Here is a 23,018-nt window from a genome sequence, read left to right on the forward strand (position 1 = left end):
GTCGTCAGTTTAAGTGTTTAGTGTGGACGGAGGCCTTTACAAAAAAAAAAAATGACCCGAAGAGGAGATTTGACCCGTCGTCAGTTTAAGTGTTTAGTGTGGACGGAGGCCTTTACAAAAAAAATGACCCGAAGAGGAGATTTGACCCATCGTCAGTTTAAGTGTTTAGTGTGGACGGAGCCCTTTACAAAAAAACTAAAAATGACCCGAAGAGGAGATTTGACCCGTCGTCAGTTTAAGTGTCAAGTGTGGACGGAGCCCTTTACAAAAAACAAAAAAATGACCCGAAGAGGAGATTTGACCCGTCGTCAGTTTAAGTGTTTAGTGTGGACGGAGCCCTTTACAAAAAAAAAAACACAAAATAACAAAAAATGGCCCGAAGAGGAGGTTTGACCCGTCATCAGTTTAAGTGTCAAGTGTGGACGGAGCCCTTTATAAAAAAAAAAATGACCCGAAGAGGAGATTTGACCCGTCGTCAGTTTAAGTGTTTAGTGTGGACGGAGCCCTTTACAAAAACAAAAAAATGACCCGAAGAGGAGATTTGACCCGTCGTCAGTTTAAGTGTTTAGTGTGGACGGAGGCCTTTACAAAAAAAAAAATGACCCGAAGAGGAGATTTGACCCATTGTCAGTTTAAGTGTTTAGTGTGGACGGAGGCCTTTACAAAAAAACAAAAATGACGCGAAGAGGAGATTTGACCCGTCGTCAGTTTAAGTGTTTAGTGTGGACGGAGGCCTTTACAAAAAAAAAAATGACCCGAAGAGGAGATTGACCCGTTGTCAGTTTAAGTGTTTAGTGGGACGGAAGGCCTTTACAAAAAAAAAAATGACCCGAAGAGGAGATTTGACCCGTCGTCAGTTTAAGTGTTAGTGTGGACGGAGGCCTTTACAAAAAAAAAAAAAATGACCCGAAGAGGAGATTAGACCCGTCGTCAGTTTTAAGTGTTTAGTGTGGACGGAGGCCTTTACAAAAAAAATGACCCGAAGAGGAGATTAGACCCGTCGTCAGTTAAGTGTTTAGTGTGGACGGAGCCCTTACAAAAAAAACAAAAAATGACCCGAAGAGGAGATTTGACCCCGTAGTCAGTTTAAGTGTCAAGTGTGGACGGAGCCCTTTATAACAAAAATGACCCGAAGAGGAGATTTGACCCGTTGTCAGTTTAAGTGTTTAGGTGGGACGGAGCCCTTTAAAAAAATGTCCTGAAGAGGAGATTTGACCTATTTTCAGTTTAAGTGTTTAGTGTGGACGGAGCCCTTTAAAAAAACTGTCCTGAAGAGGAGATTTGACCTATTTTCAGTTTAAGTGTTTAGTGTGGACGGAGCCCTTCAACCTGCAGAATGAACTTTAACTGACTTTGACTTAAAGGTAGGACTCCAGAATGATGTAATTGAATCACTGTGAAGAGGCGTGGCTTCATGTATGACACACTGCTTAAGGCGGGGACACATTTTTTCTGAACTCCTTAGTTTTTGTTTTGTTTTTAAGTCGCGTGACGTTTTCTGTCCACAGTGGCTATGTTCCCACAACACGATGACAAGCGAGTGGCGACGTGCCGTCTCAAACTTGTCAGCAGGTTAGCGACTACAAAACCCACACGGAAGCTGAGAGGACGGGCTCGCTGACGGAGGCGGTACCTTCGGGCAGGGCGGTCAGCTGGTTCCGCCTCAGGTTCAGGTCCTCAGAGACTCCAAGTGTCCAAGTTCAGCGGGAAGACACTGCAGCTCGTTACAGCTCACATCCTGAGGGACAACAAGACTGCGTGTGAGAGGACAGCCAGGAGATGGCGCTGTGTGTGTGTGTGTGTGTGTGTGTGTGTGTGTGTGTGTGGGGAGGGGGCGCACCAGCTGTCTCAGGTTAGTCAGGGAGGAGACAGAGGTGGGCAGTGAGGACAGCTTGTTGTTGGAGACCACCAGCACTCTGGGAGGGGCAACTGGAACAAGGACGGGGGGCAACGAGGACAGAAGGTTCCGACTGTGGAGACAGAGACAGAAGGACAGACAGGTGACGTGATCAAACTCCACCTTTCAGTTGTGTCTCCACGTGTGTCTCTGTGTGCTTGTACCTGAGATTGAGGTAGGTCAGAGCCTGTAGGTTGTCCAGGCTGGAGGACAGCGAGCGCATCCCGTTGTGGTAGAGACTGAGCGTCTCCAGAGAGATGAACTGACACAGTTCCTCTGGGAACTCACACAGACGGTTCTTGGACAGGTCTGCAAACAAATAGTATGAATATTTTCAAAGTTACAGCTCCTTCAAACTGGAGTCATCGTAAACGATGACTCGGGTTCCATTCATTCAAAGAAACTACCAGCAGCAGCAGCAGAAGAAAATGGGTTCAACTATCAAGTTAAAGTAACCACAGCCGACCATGTGAGCTAGCTATGGTGCTCTCCATGCTAAGCTAATCACAGGTACCACGTTTTAGCGAAGTCTGTTCCGACAGCGCAGGAATAAATGAAAATCACAGTTTATTGTGATTAAACAGGACAAACGTTCCGTCTGAGCAGCTTTTTAAAAGAAAAAGTGAATACAGGCTGCGCCAACTAGATTAGCATGTAGCCGACTCAAATGACCCCATTAGCCTCTTTTGCCAACAAATAATGAATAACATTTAATACATTTACATTTTCTTGTTTTTATTGTTGCATATTTATGACTGACTGTCTCCGCATTAACAAATGCACTGTAAGCTCCGCAGATTTCTATTGGGCAAGCAAGTAAAACAGCGGCAATGTAGCTACGGCAAAGCTAAAAAAACAAAGTGTCACCATGACCGCTAACGTAGCTACGACAAAGCTAAAAAAGAAAGCGTCACCATGACCGCTACTTTACTTTTTGTCTGTTTTTGAGTGTCAATATGAAACCCTTATAAACCGTTGGCGGGTTCTGCTTCTGGTCCCGTGTACCCAGGAAGCTGCACACTTTGGGTCCAGAACATAAAATCCAACCCTCAGAAATTCAGCGCCATCTTGGTGTTTGCACTCAGGTCGGGATCCGTCAGTGTGGTTGGGTTTTGGTGGACGGAGCAGACGTCCCTGACGGGCGTCGTGTGTCATCCTCGTCACAGGAGCACGACAGGACAAACGTGTGGGACCCTGATTTGGACCCAGCCTGCTCGTTCGTCCTCCTCAGACACGTAAGCCTGCCGAGTCATTGCAGGACAGACGACTCAGACGGATTACGTCACTAATCACTCGGGTCAGATCAGACTGACCCCAGGTGACCTCAGCACAGAGGAAATTGAACCGACGACCTTCCTGCTGGGAGCGCTAGCCGCTGTAAAAACAACGATGGCCCGTTCTGAGTTCACGCAGGGCGAGGGCAATCCAGTCCGCTCAGCTTCCTGTTCCACATTCCACAGAGTAAGGGGCCGATTGATGCCGTTAGCGTGGTAACCAGGCAGGTTTTCTGAAGGCCGCGGGTCAGCGGCATCGCCACGCCTCTGGAAAAGCTTTTGTTTTTTAAACCTTGTGACCCGCGTGTCCCGCCGTCGTTTCTCACATGTTTACTTCCACGACAGCAGATGGAATGAGCGAGAGTTCATCCTACAGCAGTGTCCAATACCGTCTGACCGCCATATTTAAATTCTCGCACCCCGGACAAGTGACGCTTTTCTACAAAGTGCAGGTCAGAGATTTTGACCTTTGACCCCAAAATCAACAGGCAGCTTGGGTTCAGTATGTGGGACACAGAGACCAGGTTCAGTGACCCTCAGGAACTTCTGAAAGACATTACTGAGGACAGAGTCCAGGACGTATCGGGTCTCAGGAGTGGGATTTGAACCCATGTCTACAGATTGGCAGGAGAAGATTCCAGAGACGGTATCAAACGCTGGAGGGATTTCTGAGGACGGCCATTAAATGTCTTTATTGTTTAATCAATAACTCATCAAGCGAGTCACAGGGACAGACAGAAGGACATATTACAACACTGTATTTATATTGTGCTTTCCATCTTTATCAGATGCTCAAAGAGCTTTACAATAAGGCCTCACATTCACCCCGATGTCAGGCTGCTGCCATACAAGGTGCCCACTGCACACCAGGAGACACCAGGGGATTAAAGACCTTGCCCAAGGGCCCTGAGTGATTTTCTGGTCAGGCTGGGATTTGAACCGAGGATCCTCTGGTCTCAAGCCCAACGCTGAACCATGAGACCATCACCTCCCCTGGATGTTGACGAGAGAATGCATCTCTTCGTCAACATCCAGTTCACGCCCACATTTTATTATCTACAATCAAATGTATTAATTTATATCGTGCCAATTCATGAAGGCACTTCACACAAGAAAATGAAGTAAAAGATTAAAAAGCAGAATAAAAGAATAAAAACACGTGACTTTTGTGAGCAGCGGTACAGCCGTCTGCGCAAACGCCGACCGCACTTCTGCACCGCTGCTCACAAAAGAAAGCTGTGCAGGTTTATGGGACCTTGAAGGCTCATGGAGGAAGTTACAGCGAGTTAGCGATCTGGGCGGGACAGGAGTGGCGTGGACACTTTGAAACACAGCATGGCTAGCTGTCCACGAACTCATGGTGAATAGACTTTCTTGAACAGATGGGTTTTAAAATAAATCCCATCATGGTGAAGCGGGCAGGAGGACTGGTGAGGCTGAGAGAAGATGATGATCTGAGGGTGCGGCCAGGTGTGTGTGTGTGTAAGTCCACTGAGGTTACGGAGGAGCTTCGAGGTTAGAAGGATGGTTTTACAGTCAGTGTGGTGAGTGAGTGATGTGGAAGAACGGGGTGATGTGGTGAATTAATGGTGTTCGATCCTGCTGCGTTCTGATCCAGTTGGAGCTAATGAAGAAGACCAAAGAGAAGAGAGCTGCAATAATCCAGGTGGGAGGTGAGCAGAAAGTGGACCAGGATGACAATGCTGACTGAGCCACACGCGGAGACGGAAATATGCAGACCGGCTGACGTTAGCGACGTGGGTTTGAAATGACAAAGTACTGCCGAGGACAACACCCAGACTTTGAGGGGAGGGGCCAGAGGGAGGAGTTTTCAAGAGTAAGAGTGAAGCTGTTAGCGTTTGTGGGAGGGGATCAAGAACCAGTGTTTATCGGCGTGGACAAACAAAAGAATAAAAACACGTAGAGCGAACGATGGCAACTGGACATGTCAATCCATCAATCAATCAACTTTTTTCTTATATAGCGCCAAATCACAACAAACAGTTGCCCCAAGGCGCTCCATATTGTAAGGCAAGGCCATACAATAATTATGAAAAACCCCAACGGTCAAAACGACCCCCTATGAGCAAGCACTGGGCCACAGTGGAAGGAAAAACTCCCTTTTAACAGGAAGAACCTCCAGCAGAACCAGGCTCAGGGAGGGGCAGTCTTCTGCTGAGACTGGTTTGGGCTGAGGGAAAGAACCAGGAAAAAGACATGCCGAGAAGGGGGCAGAGATCGATCACTAATGATTAAATGCAGAGTGATGCATACGGAGCAAAAAGAGAAAGAAACAGTGCATCATGGGAACCCCCCCCAAGCAGTCTACGTCTATAGCAGCATAACCAAGGGATGGTCCAGGGTCACCTGATCAGCCCTAACTATAAGCCTTAGCGAAAAGGAAAGTTTTTAAGCTAATCTTATGTATGTAATGAATGAATATACATGTAATGAAGAAGCAGGAGGGCAGCGTGGACAGCAGGACGATGTCCTCTGTGACCATGGGGGACTGCACCCCACTTTGGAGACAAAAAACTAGAGCCGACCAATTGGATTTTTTGAGGCCGATGCCGATAATATTTGTATGAAAAAAAATGCCGATAATCGATAAATCGGCTGATTTGCCAATAGCTGATAAATCAGCCAATATATATATTTTTTTTAATGAATAAAATGTTCTTTTTTTGGACCCTTAACAAAAAAGGTATGAGCTAAAAGCTGAAGCTTTGTCCTTATATTGATCAAGTTTATAACAGAGAAGAATTTTTCAAGTTCAACTAAATGCAATCAGAATTAACCTTTGTGAATTAGGCAAATACATATCCTTAAAAAGAGTTGTGACATACATCTGATCTTGTTACCTCTTGTTGCTGAAACTTAGATATAGGTTCAGGATAAGGATTAGATCCTTATAAACTTACTTGTATGCTTTTGTCAGCCGATCAGTGCAGTATGACAGCAAACTATGGGGGCCGCGTGATGAACGCATTTAAGCAGGGGTGTTAGCAGCTCTCAGTTGAATGGAGTGCAGAGCTCATCTACTGGACAAACGGTGCAAGGTACATTTACACGTTGCATGACACAACAATTATTCAGTAAACTGTTCTTGTTTATGATAAATTATTGGCGTCTATCGTTCGGCAAACTTACTTTGAAAAAGGGCCTTATATTGGGCGATAATATCGGCCGGCCATATCAGTCGGGGCTCTACAAAAAACAAACAAACAAACAAAAAAAAGGCCTTGATGTCCAAATACTAATGAGCCTGACAGCAAAGACCACCACCCAGGTGGAACCCGCCTCACCAGCTGCCCATCTGCTGCAGTGAAGGTGGAAGGTGGGTGTGTCCATGGGGCCGGCCAATCACCGAGGTAAAAAACAAAAACAAAACAAGCCAAACGTGACACTTAACAGCTAAAGCACAGAGCTGTAACCAGACGCCACAGCAACAGACGCTGTGACGTCACAGGAAGTATCACTCAACACCGGGTCCGACTACGGATCAGGATCAGTCAGCATGTCATAGCCGCGGGGCCTCGCTGGGTTTTACTTTCAAAACAAACCCTTCATTGCTCTTTCAGCGGTGGTTGCCATGGCCCGCAGCGGTGGCAGGTTGCCATGGTGATGAACAGGGTATGCCACAGAGGACTTGGTTTTGCTCACACGTTTTGGTTCCAGTGCAGACATGCTGAGACTGACTGGAGCGCAAACAAACAAATGCCTTGCACTTCCTCCGTGTTCCTGTCAGAGAACAAAAAACAAATCCTCCCCCTGGAGGTGGAGCCAGAAGGTTTCAGACAGTAAAAGAAGTTCTACATCAGCATGTGGGCTGGATTCAGCACCCCGCACCCTACAACACTCTGGAGATGCCCTCAAACCCCAGACACTGGACACATGTCAAATCCTGGTTCAGGTTCTGGTCCAAACAAATCCAGGAACACGCCCCTTTGCAGCCCGACCCTCTGAGCCGCGGGCGCGGTTGGCGTCTTTTTGTAGGCCAACACTCTGATCAGCGCAGACGTTATTTTCATCATGCTGCCTGCACCATCACACAGGATGTGGACTTCCTGTGCAGAAGCTTCACGTGTCAGAACGACAACACGTGGCGCCGACATCCTGCAACAGCGGTTCGCTTTGCCCCGTCTGAGGGAAAACCCGCCTTTTATTTAACACCTGTTGCTAGGCAACGCCTGCAGAACAGATTAGCATGGTTAGCTTGCAGTGAGCGGTTGCGCACGATTCACGATCCATAAATCAAAGCTGCGTACTTCAGTCACAGCCACGCCGGGGCCGATACGTGGGCGTGTCCGCACCGTGTCTCCAAAGGACCAAACCTCCATCTTTGGACCACCTCTCACTGATGGTGGGTTTGTTTTAGCTAAATGCTGCTAACATGCTGACACAAACTGAGCCCGCGCGCAGGTATACCTTTAAAAAACTAACAGACAATCACCAGGACGTGTGTGTCTCATTGACAAAGACGACTACGTTTGAGTCCGGTCCTGCCCTGCGGTGTTCAGGCCTGAACCGAGGGGCGGTCCTGGACCTGACCAGGAGGAAAACATTACATCAGTTTCTGTTGCTACAGGAAGTTAGCATCACATCTGCTGATTGCACTTAAGGCCCAGTCACACGGCACTTAACGAAGGGTGACGAAGCCCTGACGAAACAAAATCTGGACTTTAGTTGACTGTCGTTGGCATCATTTAACCTTCACGCAGCTTCGTTCCTGCAGCGGTGCGCTTCGTCAGGATTTTTAAACTGTTGAAAATTTGAACGAAGGGCAACAAAAACCTCAGTTCGTCTGTTCGTTTTGCTGTCGTTCTTGACGTTTTTTTTTAAGCGTTTGTGTAGTTTTGTAATGTTATTGTTAATTTGACTTCGTTGGAGCAGCTGTAGTGTTTTCACACAGCGCAGAAGCCGGTTTTGTGAGCGCTGAGGCTGCTGCCTGATCATGTACCGTTGGGAAATTACAGGGCAAACTCGGCCTGCTTGCTTGGATTTTTTTTTATGTGTGTGGGGGGGCAGCTCAATGGGCTCAGGCACATTACATAGGACAGAATTAATCTTTTGTGTGGATATATTAATTATTTTGCCACAAGCAACTACTGAATTTGAAACACGAAAAAGTTGTGTAATTTCGATGGTACTTGAATGCAGCATCAGCGGCCAGCAGCAGCTCCTGCGTGCGCTTATTTTATATTAAATATAACAATCTGAGTGTAGGAATGATAATCAGTCTTCTGTACATGTGACAACAGGTAGATAAATCAAAATGATGATATAAAGAGCTGTTCTGGAAGGAAGAATTCACGTTGTGGATCAGTGATCAGTGGTGGAAATAACCGCACATGTGAGTCAATGCGCGTTCACACGCACTGATTAATTTACTGCTGATATATTCAATCATCTTTACACTATATTTATTCTCTCTTTTGACAGTTTTCTGTTATAATTAATATATGACTTAGAACATAATACAGTGATACAGCAAGTGACCACAGAACAGGTTTTTTTTTTTTTTTTTTTTTTTTTTTTTAATTGGAGCACAACAGAGCGGCGCTGTGTGTCTACAGACAGTGTGGATTCTGATGATGATGGAGATGATCCCTCTTTTGTTCTGGATGAGGAACCAGAGCAGATGGTCCACCGACGTGCGGCACAGATCTCCACAGATTCTGTTTGTGGTTTCTCCAGGACTCAGGCGCTATGAGCTCCGTCCCAGCGCCGAGTGCTGGAACGCAGAGACGCAGACACACACTGCTCCAGCTGTGGCTCCAGGGCGTTTCGTCAAGATCGTGAGCTTCAGTTTTGTTAATTTCCTCTTTCGTCCCTTTTGTGCTCTACTTCGCGACTGTTCGGTGATAAAAGCTCTTTTGTCCACCTTTTCTCAACGAATTGTGACGTTTTTACTTTTTCCCTTCGTTCAGGAATCGTCGTGTGCCATGTGACTGGGCCATTACAATAAAAGCATTTTAATTTGAGTGGCAGCAGCTGTAGACTTTTATTCTGAAAACCACAGCGTCATTAAAGCACATTAAAGTCGAAGCGCCTTATGAAGGCCGTTGACGTCTTTCTGGAATGTGCGTGCACCACATTTAATGATGGCGCACGTGTGGAGGAGCGACTCGTTAAACCCGGGGGAGCTGCGGGCCGAGGCACCTTTGATCAGTTTTTTTGCCGACAGATCCAGAAAGGTGAATCTCTGAACGCTCGTCGGTGGAGGTTTTTTCTCCCACACTTTGAGTGTTGCATTAAAACGTGTCAGATACACAAACAGATGGTGGGAGTGCTAAAGTGACCCGGCTGGCATGGCAACAGCAATGTGTAGGCAGGAAGAGTCCAAACCACTTGCCCTGCAGAAAAGAGAGACCAGGAAGCTGTTCACACCTGACCACGGGCAGTCCCCGGGGGGAGGGGGGCTTTAACGGTACACGTGTGATCTGGATTAGGTGCAACAATAATCAACTATTTTTTATGATCAATTATTCACTTTAAATATCTAATTCTCTATTTTTGACATTCACAATAAGCGCTGGGACTCTTACTGCAACATCTTTCCACATCTCACTGGCTGCAGCACGTTTGTCAAACATGTCAACAGAACGAGGCTTCCTACAGCATGATGACCAACACTGACAAAACTGAGGTCCAAATGGATCACATGACTTTAAAATGCTTGTTCCTACAGCAACAGGGCCCCACCCACTGCACGTCTGATAAATGCTGTGGGACACGAAGGCACTGTCAGACTGATTTAAATCAAAGGAGCTTGAGCCGCCCAGTTTCCCTCCATCCCTTCAGCACAGACTTTCCCGTGAGCGACCCCTAGTGGTCTATGAGGATATTGGTGAAACATCACATTTTAAATTAATATCATATTCCAACTTAAAACTGTTTCTCAAACAGCTGGATGCTCTTCCTGACATGACTCACATTACAGGTTGATGGTGCGGGATGGTCCTTAGTCGCCACGCCGCCCCTACAGGCCAGCAATATGACACAAATTTCAGCAGAATCTAATTCACTGCTCAGGAAGAGACCAAGTATGGTCCAACTTTTCAGTATCGTGTTCAAAAGAACACGTGCAGACAAAATGTAAGTGATGTAAAGATAAATGTAAGATAAATGTAAAATGAAATGTAAGTTCCAGTAATACTGAAATTTTAGTTTTTAATCGGGGGACAAATAAAACGCTCTAATTTGACAGTGATAATTTAATTTGTATCACATGTTTAAGTTGATATTTCATTACAACAGAAATCCGGCTAATAAACAGAATCTTATTCATTAAGATTCAGAAAAAGAGATTTCATGGATCTGAATCAGCAGCACAGAACACACACGGGTCTCAGTTTGTGGTGAGGAGCGCGGTGTTGAGGGTTGCGCTGCGCTCTGATGACTCACAGCGAGGTCATGATGTAACATCAGCGGCACGTACACACATGCACGTCAGTCCTTTCTGGGCCCGTGGCCCCGTTTGGATCTCACACACACACACACACACACACACACACACACACACACACACACACACACACACACCCACACACACACACACACACACCACACACAACACCACACACACACACACACACACAGAGAGTAATACTGAGCATGCACAAATGCGCTGCTCGCATCAGGCCGTGCACGATGTGCACACGTGCACGGCCTGAAGCAACAGGAAAGCCGCGGAGGCTGGAGAAGTCCTGGTCTTAAAACGTGATCCGTCCCACTAACGAGGACCAGTGAAGGCGGCAGCCTGAGACTGGACGACACACAGGAACCAAAACAACCAGTTTGAGATATTAACCTGCAGGACGGAGCCGATCCTGAAGCTCCTCCCCCTAACCCTCCCCCCAGCTCAGGACGCTGGGCCTGTTCTCTTCTTACCTCCCCTGGGAGGACCAATGGAGGGGTGTGGGAGGGACTCGCCCCCCCAACCAGACCAGCTGTGCCAAGTAAGCAGAGACACACACCAGCAGGCACACCCAAACAATAACAGGCTCCACCCACAGATCATGAAGAGTTGGTCTGCTGGACCCGGGTCCCCACAGCTTCAGGACCCTTCCTCATTGTTTGTTTGAGCAGCTCCTACCCAGTCAGGGATGGCGCCAGCTGAAGGCCTTTACAGCTGGAAACACGTCTGCTCAACATCTGGGGCCACCGGAAGCAGATACACATACAATATACTTATTATCACTGCAACAAGTACAAGGAAAAGTAAGATTCAAATATAAACAGAGTAAACAACATGCAGATTTAAGACTGTCTTGTCCAGACAGACAGACAGACGTCACAATACCTGATGGCCATCTCAGGTAAAATGAGGAAAAGTACAAAACTGTGGATATTCTACAGGGACACTGCACATTAGGAAACCAAACACAGGCAGCGCAGAAGGAAACCAAAACAGGCAGCGCAGAGGAAACCAAACACAGGCGCGCAAGAAGGAAACCAAACACAGGCAGAGGAACCAGGCAGTGCATAGAAACCCAAACCAAACAGGGCAGCGCTGAGGAAACAGGAAGCGCAGAAAGACCCCAAAACACAGGCAGCGCAGAAGGAAACCAAACACAGGCAGCGCAGAAGGAACCAAACACAGGCAACGCAGAAGGAAACCAAAACACAGGCAGCGCAGAAGGAACCAAACACAGGCAGCGCAGAAGGAAACCAAACACCGGCAGCGCAGAAGGAAACCAAACACCGGCAGCGCAGAAGGAACCCAAACACCGCAGCGCAGAAGGAACCCAACACAGGCAACGCAGACGGAACCCAAACACAGGCAACGCAGAAGGAACCCAAACACAGGCAGCGCAGCAGGAACCCAAACACCGGCAGCGCAGAAGGAACCCAAACACAGGCAGCGCAGAAGAAAACCAAACACAGGCAGCGCAGAAGGAACCAAACACCGGCAGCGCAGAAGGAACCCAAGACCCGGCATGCGCAGAAGGAACCCAAACACAGGCAAGCGCAGGAGAAAAACCAAACACAGGCATGCAGAGAAAACAGGCAGTGCAGAAGGAAACCAAACACAGGCAGAAGGAAATCGAACACAGGCCTGCAGAGGACAACTTACATCCATATGTGCAGCTCACTCACACCACATCCAATGAAGTTTTACTTTATGACCACACAGAGAAGCTGAATGTCCAGAGCTCGTGATTTACAGGAACATGAAACACACACACACACACACACACACACACACTGTTTGTGTAGGGCAGCAGCTGGGCCGCAGAGTGCGGTGGCGTTGGCCTAGCAGCAGCCGCTCTCCTCAACAACAAGTCCTTTATCTCACGACCTTTGAGGTCACTCAGCCTCAGGCTGCTTCATTAACTTAAACATTTCCTTTGCTTCTGCTACAGAACGTAGTCCGGCCCAGATGATGATGGTCCTCTTCATAAAGTGGATACACTGCTGCTGCCACACAACAAACACCAAACATCTCACGTCTCACCTGCCCAAAGCTGATATTCACGTTTAAACGTTACACGTGGCATAACAACATCAATCATCTGCGGTCTGCACGCGCCACTTTAAAACACAGCCGACCGCCTCCCGTCAGAAACTGATTTACGCAGAGAGCCGCTAAAAACTGAAAATAAATTACTGCTGTGAACGCATCACACATCTGAAGAGCAGAAAGCTGCAGAGTGAAGGTCTGGATCAACCAGGGCTGGATTAAACCACGGGCTCAGGTGGGCTGGAGACCTGGGGCCCCACAGCCACGCGGGGGCCCCAGACGATACCAGTTATTCATAGACTAGATTTTCCAGAGTATAAGTCACACCTCTTTAAAAAAGAAAAAGCCTTATTAAGAAGAACAACCCATGAATAAAGCCACAGCTTTTCTGCTTCATCAGCTCATTAATTTGTGATTTTCTGCATCGTTGTTGTAAGTTTATTATTGGTGGTGTTTGTTGTTGTAGGAAGACCCTTCGGCTGTTTTCACTCCGAGTCACCACAGCAAATCTGAGCTGAAGCTGCATATTGATTTAGCACGAGTTTTACGCTGAATCAACCAAGCGCACTAACCACTCGGCCACCACCCCCACAGTGCCATTTATTAATATTACTTTTTTTAATTCCTGTGAATATAGTTACTCCCAAACCAGTAACAAAACTGTGACCTATGGTACATCATTAGCCTAAACATCTCAGGCTGAACAGGAACCAGTGTATTTACAATAACTGATTTCTTTTAATTAATTATGTTTTGTAGCTAAATCATGTTGCCTAATGCTAACCAGGAAAAAGTTGTCTTGTTAGCAAGAACTCAAACTGGAATTTTTGTTCTCGTAGATAAGTTGATTAATTTTAAACCTGTGTAAGAACTTCAACACAGTCACTGCTCACGCAACAGGCTCACATTCAGACACACGCTTCAAAACCCGCTGGAAGGCGCTTTGTGGTGCCAATGAGGCAACGCATCAAAGGAAAAAAAAGTGCAACATGTGGACGGGATGCAGCAGAAGGGAACTGCACTCTCAGATGGTAAAACTGGAACTGAGACACTATGAAAACAACCCCAAGTCCTTTTGGACTTTCAAAGGCGCTGTGGTTGGTTTCTCTGCCAGCAGATGTCACTCTTGTGCCACACTTCAGGACATAAGCAAAGCTTCGCCCTTGTTTATTTATAAAATTACAAGTAGGGGTGGGTATCAAAAACCAGATCCAGTTAAGAACAGATAAGAAATTATTCTATCCACCGACATGAATAGCCTTTTTGCTTAAAAACCATCTTATTGGTAATTCTTTAATTCACATTACGCCACAGATAGCTGCCGGTCGGAGATAGCTCCGACCACTCGCCGTGATGAAAACACGTTTTGTCTCGCGCACGGTCCACTGAGGAAACTAGATTAGCTGCACAACCAACTGAAATGAGTTCAACGATTTACAAAGACTGACAACAAATACGATATATCATATCATATACGATAAATTCGTATGAGTAAATTAAATTAATGCCTTTTTTGTGGTTTCTTGAGGCATTTTGTGAATGCAGAAATGTGCTCTGACCTCAAAACGCACTCCTGTGATATAAACCAAAAGTCCCCTCTCTTCTTCTGTGGTGTTTAATGGCAGCCATCATCCTTATTGTTGCGCTGCTGCCACCTACTGCATCAGTCTGTTATAGCAGCACTAAATCCTCTGGATGAGTCCGGCGTCTCTCACGTATGTACAAAGCCAACACTTCCCCCTCCCACTTTAATCTTTATTTAACCAGGTTAGTCCCACTGAGATCAAGATCTCTTTCAGAAGGGCGACCTGGACAGTTTCCACTTCACCTGCTGATCCTACATCTAAAACACTTCCAACAGAAACTTCTTCCAGGACTGTTTGTCTAAATAGTGAGAGAAGCTCCTGACTTTCTCTGGAATGTTTATACCAATACATCACCAAAACAATGTCCCAAATAAGGTCCCAGAGATCAAGGATCCAGTGACAAATTTCATATTTATTTACTTTTAAGACTCAATAAAATGTTGACATAGAAAACCTGTAAAGTCGACTTTTAGTACACAGAAAATTCACAGGAGGTATCGATAAGGGAGTCGGATCGATATCGATAAAATCTTAATACCCATCCCTACTTAGAAGAGTTGTCTCACACGTCAGTAACAGACGGTGCACCTGTGAAGGGAAACAGAGTGAAATACGTTTTGAAAACTTGCACTGACGGAGCGCTCCGGGTACCACTGCACCTGCACAGCGCGAGACCACGTGCACCGCAGGGATCCGTGCATTTAAGCAGAGCGTTAACGTGCTTTTGAAATGTTCTGGACGAGTGCGCTCGTGCAGAACAGTCCTTAGAGTGCAGTCCTTAAAGAACGCACGAGGCGGTGAAGGCAGCGCGCACACTGACGGGGCTTTGTTCTTGTGCTTCTGCTGCCCTGAGCTACCAAGGAAACACTTGAGGAGCGCACCAAGGCTCCTCTGTGTGCGCGTGACCTTTAACTTCCTGAGGGAAGCAGCTCGGTGGTGAATCAGGGAGGGGGGAAGCAGCGCTGCACGGAGAGGTTGTTTTTACTCACGGTGACCACAGACCGCAAGAATTCACCGGACCAACCCGCTGTGGTGTGACCCAGAGGTTTTTCTTAAGACGTTAAAGAGGCACCGCACAGGCACCAACCCTGAACATGCCCATCCATCTCCAACCAGCTAAAAATAATAAAAAATAAAAATGGGGAGAAACTCATGATTGACACCAAAACCAGTTCTTCCAGACCAGGATTGTTTAGATCCGCTGGAACGATGGACACTTCCTGAAGTGACTGACGGTGGCCCGAGAAAAAGGTCTTTCCGGGGCAAAGCCCACTCCCTGCCGCATAGCGCCACTACTGTTCCGTTCCTCTGCTGTGCACCGCTCGTGAACAGATGTTTACTGTTGCTGACTCAGCACGCTTTCCTCGTCATTAAAGACAAACAAGCACGAGCGCAAAATGTATTTTATATCTACAGCCCAGCGAGCGCCAAAGACACGAGGAAAAGCTCAAAGTAGCGACACCATCACGATCGCTCGTATAACGAACGCTTTACCTGTGACAGGATCGGTTTTTAAAACGTGCTGAAGTAACAAGCCCCCGTTACAAAATAACCCCCATTTATTTAAAAAAAAAAACTAACAAACAAACTGCACTTTATGTTGTGTTTCTCATTTCCACTGTCATGAAAGACGACTGAATCATTTTTTGGTACAAAAGCTGCACAAACCCGTTACAAAAAATAATAGATAAAATAACTCCACCCACACTGGAGCTCACCTGGATGATACGAGACAGTGTAGTTTCAGCTAAAAAAGTGGGCATGGCCAGACTCCAAAGGTCGTATCAAGGTCAAAATTTAAAGATAAAAAATAAAATCCCATTGGATGTTTTGGAGCTCCCTAGAGCTACTCTTGTACCAAATTTCAGCTTTATAAATATAGCATCTTTATAAAAGAAAAACTGCTGACCAATGGCTCTAAGTGGTATTTTCAATATGGCCATGGCAGCCATATTTAAAGTCAGATTGCAACGCCTTGAACAAACGTTTGTGTACAGCTGACTCGATAACGCCATCTGCCGGGGGATCGATCCAATCAGAGGCTGAGAACGATGCAGCCTCTGACAGTGAACAGGGAGGCTTTTATGACAAAAACAGCAGAACGGAATTCAAAATTCTTCAGGTCCTGAGACACTGAGATTTTGGGGCTGGATAGCTGCATTATTTCCATTTTTCTATGTTCTGAAGAACATGCCGCACTGTAATCAGAACATTTCTGAGTGTTTCCGACAGCATTTCTTAGAAGAAAACATGCATTTGAATGCTGCTAACGTTAAAAACAGAACCACAGATTAATTACAAACTTTACATAAGTGTGATGTCGTGTTATGATGACTCGTGTTTTTAAGTGAAAGGAGCCGATTTCAACTGTGCAAAAACTTAGCGCATGTGCACGCTGTGCAAGTGTGGTGTGCGCTGCTCCATTACAGAACAGTCTCACATCAAGACAGACACTCAAAAAAAAAAAAAATAAACCCCACCAGCTCCACTGAGAAGGAAAAAAAAAAAAAGTCTTGGAGACATTCCGCGTACATGCTTACGGCGAGGCTAAAATAGTGTCCAGTAGCATCACCACACATTAGAATCCAAAATCCAACAGACTGAAAAAATTAAGCATTTTGGGGTGAAGTGTGTCGCCTCTGTACAGCCTCAGTAAATCTGAACCTTTAGTTTTCAATGAAAGCTCAGAAGCTTCGTTATCGACGAAGCAGTGTTCATTTCACTGTGTCAATCAGCCATCAGATGTTTCTGCTTTTCCTAAAATGTACATCACACACTGAGAAATGCCGACAAATGCAGAGTAATAAGACGTTTTCCAGAAATGCACCTGCTGACTCGGGGAGGAAAGCTGGACCTTTTGTTTTTCCATTTTTTTGACAGTATAGAGGGGTGTCAAAATCTGAATCACAAGTACAAGGTGAGGTTTTCGCACTTTGAAGTGAACGCCCCCAGCCTGGTGATACTGTGACTTGGGAATTCAAACTTTTCAAATTGAAAACTACACAGGTGAAAAGTGTAAAAAAAAGTCTGGAATCTCCCACATTTTAAATTGTCTTTCTGTACATTATTTTTTTCTTTCAAATACGTTTATTGCACATTTGTAACATACAGTGCGTCAATGAAACACAAACATTTTTTGATTAAATTTAACTAATCACCAATTCAGCACAGAATCAGACCAGACACAGAACTAAAAGACTTTCATTTTTGTTTTTGGGCTTCCGGACAGAAGGTTGGATCTGACCCCGAGTGGAAGCGTTACGCACGGTGATCGTTCCAAACAGCACCGCTAGACTAAAGGTTTGTGGGGAGAACTCTGCAGTTAGAAGGAGTAGAAGTGGTGAAAGTAGACGAGTTTAAATACTTGAGGTCAACTGTCCACAGTAATGGAGAGAGTGTGGTAGAGAGGTGAAGAAGAGAGTGCAGGCAGGGTGGAGAAAGCCGGCAGGAGGGATCTGTGACCGAAGAATATCTGCAAGAGTGACTGTTTACAGGCGGTAATGAGACCGGCTACGTTAGACGGCTTAGCGACGTGAATGTGTCAAACCAGACTCGGCACCTGAAGCTCCGCTGACTCCGTGTTGAGTCAGAGAAGCTGGTCTCCGCCCACAGACACTCTGCTGACAGAACGTCTGCAGGCGACTCAGGACACGTGTTAGAAATGATCCTAGTGATGGCAGAGCGCTGCTTCAACATGTATTTAAAGTGAAGTGAGGAGTCAGCGGCGTGGTACACCGTCCACAGCCACGCCCCCCACTCAACATGTCACAGCTCTCCAATTCTGTCTGGAACAAACGTTTACAAACGTGCAGTGAGACTCCGGGTCAGGTGTGGGACCACATGAGAAAACCGCCTTCGATCCTGGATGTCAACCACCAAGGGAGGCAACCAGTCTGTCCACACCATCTGTCAGGCCGAAACCTTCTCCAGCTGCTGGGGTCCTCAACACCGGTTTAACTGTACGTACAGTTGGCTGGGTCGTGTTATTCACACAACAGGTGACTGACCATGGGTATGTGAGGACTCGACAGACCGCACGACATCACAGTCACTGTGGGCAGACGGTCCCAAGAACCCGAGCACACGAAGCAGGAAGTGTACGGGCGAACACGTCGGACACGAAAACAAGGAGAAACAAAACAAACGGATCAAAGACGACAACTAAAAAGAACCGTCTGGATCTGTGCCTAAATGTTTCAAATCTGCAGTGATTAAACCATTACTTAAGAAACCTAATCTTGACCCTAGTGTATTGACAAACTATCGGCTGATATCAGATCTATCATTTTGCTCTAAAATTCTGGAAAAAGTGGTGTCATGGCAGCTCGTGGACTATCTTACTGAGAATAATCTCTTTGAGCCACTGCAGTCTGCTTTTAGAAAATATCATTCCACAGAGACGGCTCTCACTAAAGTGGTGAATGATCTTCTGCTTACAATGGATTCAGACACCACTACAGTTCTGTTGCTGTTAGATCTCAGTGCTGCATTTGATACAGTGGATCATCATATTCTACTTGATAGGCTGGAAAATCATTTGGGGATTACTGGGAGTGCCCTTGCATGGCTGACGTCATACTTGACCAGTCGTTCTGTGTTTTGTACAATAACACTACCTCTAACCTTAGTGACATGAAATTTGGGGTTCCACAGGGGTCTGTCTTAGGCCCCCTGTTTTTCTCCCTTTATATAGCACCCCTTGGGCACATACTGTGGCATTTTGGGATTACCTTTCACTGCTATGCTGATGATACTCAGTTATACATGCCGATAACTACTGGTAATCTCATTCACATAAAATCCTTAGAAGATTGCCTTGCATCAGTGAGAAGCTGGATGTCTAGAAACTTCCTACTTTTAAACTCTGAAGTCCCATCCTGTCTGTAGCTGATGCTGAGACCCTGATCCATGCGTTTATCTCTTCTAAATGCTGCAGCCAGACTTTTGACACGAAGCAGCAAGTTTGACCACATTACACCCATTTTGACGTCTCTTCACTGACTTCCTGTTCCAGTGAGAACAGATTTTAAGGTTCTGCTCCTAGTCTATAAAATTGTTCATAGACTGGCACCTCTCTACCTAGCTGACCTAATTAAACTTTATGTACCGGCCCAGGCTTTACGTTCTTAGGGTGCAGGACTACTTGGGTGAATAAGACATCTGCAGGTCACAGAGCTTTCTCTTATCGTGTTCCTGTTCTGTGGAATGATCTCCCTGCATCAATAAAACAGTCAGATTCTGTGGAGACTTTCAAGTCCAGACTTAAGACGCACTTATTTTCCCTTTCGTATGGCTAGCATACTGGCATAGTATGTTTCTATGCTTTTTACTCTTTTAATTCATGTTATTAGAAATTGGAGCGTGCCGCGGCCTCAACTTTATCTAAAATCTGGGTCTGTTAGTGAAATTTAGGGCTAGTGGCCAGCGATCACCTTAGTATTTTTCCTGTTGCTTAATGCCGACAAATTATACTGTATTTGTTGTCTTTCTGATGCCTGATTATGTTTTTTCCTCTGTGTTTGAGGTGCAGCTCCATCCAGAGATGGTAGTGGGTGTTTTTGTCCACAGGCCTCCCGTTCTGTGCACCAGCATGGACTCCCAACATTTCCCCAAATTTCTTGTATATTAGTATTGTCAATAGTTAATTTTCAAGTTGTGTCGCCATCTTGAAACCGAGACTTCCAGGAGCGTCTCACTCACGTGTTTGGCGTCATTAGAAACACCTGCTCAGCTGTCAGATTTCCAGGAGTGAAATGGCCACTGGAGGTGAATTCCACGCCATATCTGTAAGTAATTTTGTTGTCACCGTTAACCCACGAGGAACAAGAAGGAGCGCTGCAGTGAAGTCAATATCGATGTAAAGCCCAGCTCACACGGCACTAACAAATGACATCAAAGCCAAAACCAAACAAGAAATCTGGACTTACGTTGACATCGTCCAGCTTTATTTCAAACTGCTGAAAAATATGAATGAATTCTGACAACAACCTCAATTCAGCCGTATTCCGTTTCGCTTTCTGTCTTGATGGTTCCTCATTGTTTGCATAGTTCCTGTACAGTCATTGTTCTGTTTGACTGTTGTCCAACTTCGTCCAACGTCTTGCACGAACACTGACGATATCTGAACGGATCAATAACTAAAGATCCGACGAGCTGAACCTGACTCGTCCATGTGTGGACGAAAAGCAGCGTTTTCATACAGAAACAATAGCGGCAAGAACGTTTGATCAATACTGCAATTATTTATGCACGTTCCAGCTGTCTGTGGCTGGAGAGGCTGTGCGTGTGCGCGCACACACACACACACGGCTGTTCTTCTTGTTGAAAGAAACCGCGTCTCCCTAACCAGAAAGAGTTGTGACGTCATCACGGAGGTTCATACCAAAGTGCTGAGGACTCTGATAGATCTCCTGTAATCCTCTTTCCACCAAAAAAAGCATAAGATCAGTTTGTTAATCCAGACCATCATCCACACCTCGTTCCTTGTTAAGTTGCAACCTGCACACAAAGGCCTTTTACAAAACACACACACACACCAGGGCTCGACATTACAGGGCGCAATTTTACAAAAGGAAGCCACCACACACTGCCGTATTAATACGGAGAGATGCTATTTGTACACAGTGCAGCCGTGTTATGGTTATGATCAGGGTTGTGGTTGCAGTTCAAGTGGATTCTTCCCATCAACAACAATACATGTACAGGTATGTAGCCTCAAGATCACATGACCTACATTGCCCAATGAGAGAAACCAACAATACCAACAGAAGTTTGCTGTACAAATACAGCTACATACAAAAGCCACTGCCTTTACGAACCGCCGCCAGAGCACAGCGTCAAACCGGGGCTTGACACCAACCAACCGCCAGAGCACGGCGTCAAACCGGGGCTTGACACCAACCAGCCGCCAGAGCACGGCGTCAAACCGGGGCTTGACACCAACCAACCGCCAGAGCACGGCGTCAAACCGGGGCTTGACACCAACCAGCCGCCAGAGCACGGCGTCAAACCGGGGCTTGACACCAACCAGCCGCCAGAGCACGGCGTCAAACCGGGGCTTGACACCAACCAGCCGCCAGAGCACGGCGTCCAAACCGGGGCTTGACACCACCAGCCTGCCAGAGCCCGGCCGTCAAACCGGGGCTTGACACAACCAAGCCGCCACGAGCACGGCGTCAAAACCGGGGCTTGACAACCACCAGCCGCCACCGTCACGGCGTCCCAACCGGCGGCTTGACACCAACCTGCCGCCACAGCACGGCGTCAACCGGGCTGCCCCCAACTGCCGCCCCGCCGGCGTCAAAACCGGGCTTGACACCAACTGCCGCCACAGCCAGCCACGGCCTCAACGGGGCTTGACACCAACACTGCCGCCCACAGCACGTCGTCAACCGGGGCTTGGCACACCAAACTGCCGGCCCCAGCACGGCGTTCAAACCGGGGCTTGACACCAACCAGCCGCCAGAGCACCGGCGTTCATAACCGGGGCTCTTGACACCAACCAGCCGCCAGAGCACGGCGTCAAACCGGGCTTGACACCAACCAGCCGCCAGAGCCACGGCGTCAAACCGGGGCTTGTACACAACCAGCCGCACAGAGCACGGCGTCAACCGGGACTTGACACCAACCAGCCCGCCACAGCACGGCGTCAAACCGGGGCTTGACACCAAACCAGCCGGCCACAGCACGGCGTCAAAAACCGGGGCTTGAACACCAACTGCCGCCACAGCACGGCGTCAAACCGGGGCTTGACACCAAACTGCCGCCACAGGCACGGCGTCAAACCGGGGCTTGACACCAACTGCCGCCACTGAGCCGGCGTCAAACCGGGGCTGACACCAAACTGCCGCCAGAGCACGGAGTCAAACCGGGGCTTGACACCAAACTGCCGCCAGAGGCACGGCGTCAAACCGGGGCTTGACACCAAACTGCGCCAGAGCACGGCGTCAAACCGGGGCTTACACCAAACTGCCGCAGAGCACGGCGTCAAACGGGGCTTGTCCACCAACAAATAAGCCATGTCAGACTTTGACATTAAACTGGGATTTACAGCCCCAAATAAATTTTACAAAAAACAACCTGAAAATATCAAACCGGTGTCGCAGACTGAATGGTCCCCCTACAGATCTGTCTCCCTGCCTTCACTGTGCACGCGTCATGTCGGAGTGGTGACTCACTGATTATCACCTTGTTTCTACTTCAAACTGACTTCAGAACGGCTTAAGAGGTTTTACTTGTCACCTGATGGTTAATAATCCCATTAATCCCTTTGATCGGTTTGGGTGCAGAGAGTCAGACTCAGACATGCTGCTAATAGATAATATCTATTAGCGAGACTAATACCAGAGACCCCCCATTTACCCTACCCCCCCAAACTACAGACTGATCATTGCACTTTACGGTGCTGTTCATCTGCATGTCGTCGGCGCCGTGTCATGTCCGGTGAAGTGGCTGATCTGAAGGTGAGAATTCGTACGTCTGCAACCGCCTGCTCAGTGAAAACGTGCTCTGTTTTTTTTTTTAGTCTCTAACTTGTTTCTATCAGCCAGCTGATATCTATCGTTTCCTGTCATGACACCAAGCCGACCTGAAACGAACCTTTGTACATTAAATTCACTTTATTGAGAGTCCAACCCTTTGAAAGCCACCAAATTACATGTTCCAGACAAAAAAAACGACCCCCTGGAGGGCGCTCGGGCAAAGTCCGACAACGAGAACAGCAAACACACGTACAAGTACGTAGCCTGGAGGTCACGTGACCTGCAGTCACCAATGAGAGAGACGGAAGTTGACTG

At 47.0% G+C, this 23,018-nt stretch overlaps 1 protein-coding gene across 1 annotated transcript in view; it reads right to left on the reverse strand.

Annotated features, from left to right (window-relative positions):
• The window catches only part of lrch4 (leucine-rich repeats and calponin homology (CH) domain containing 4), a 37,575-nt gene that overhangs the window by 13,980 nt on the left and 577 nt on the right, over nt 1-23,018 (reverse strand). Inside the window, 4 exon segments of the mRNA XM_034164452.1 lie at nt 1,634-1,678; nt 1,681-1,738; nt 1,841-1,970; nt 2,062-2,206. Of these exon segments, the coding sequence (XP_034020343.1) occupies nt 1,634-1,678; nt 1,681-1,738; nt 1,841-1,970; nt 2,062-2,206 (378 nt within the window).

This window comes from Thalassophryne amazonica, chromosome 23, assembly GCF_902500255.1.
Source record: "Thalassophryne amazonica chromosome 23, fThaAma1.1, whole genome shotgun sequence".
Taxonomy (NCBI): Eukaryota; Metazoa; Chordata; class Actinopteri; order Batrachoidiformes; family Batrachoididae; genus Thalassophryne; species Thalassophryne amazonica.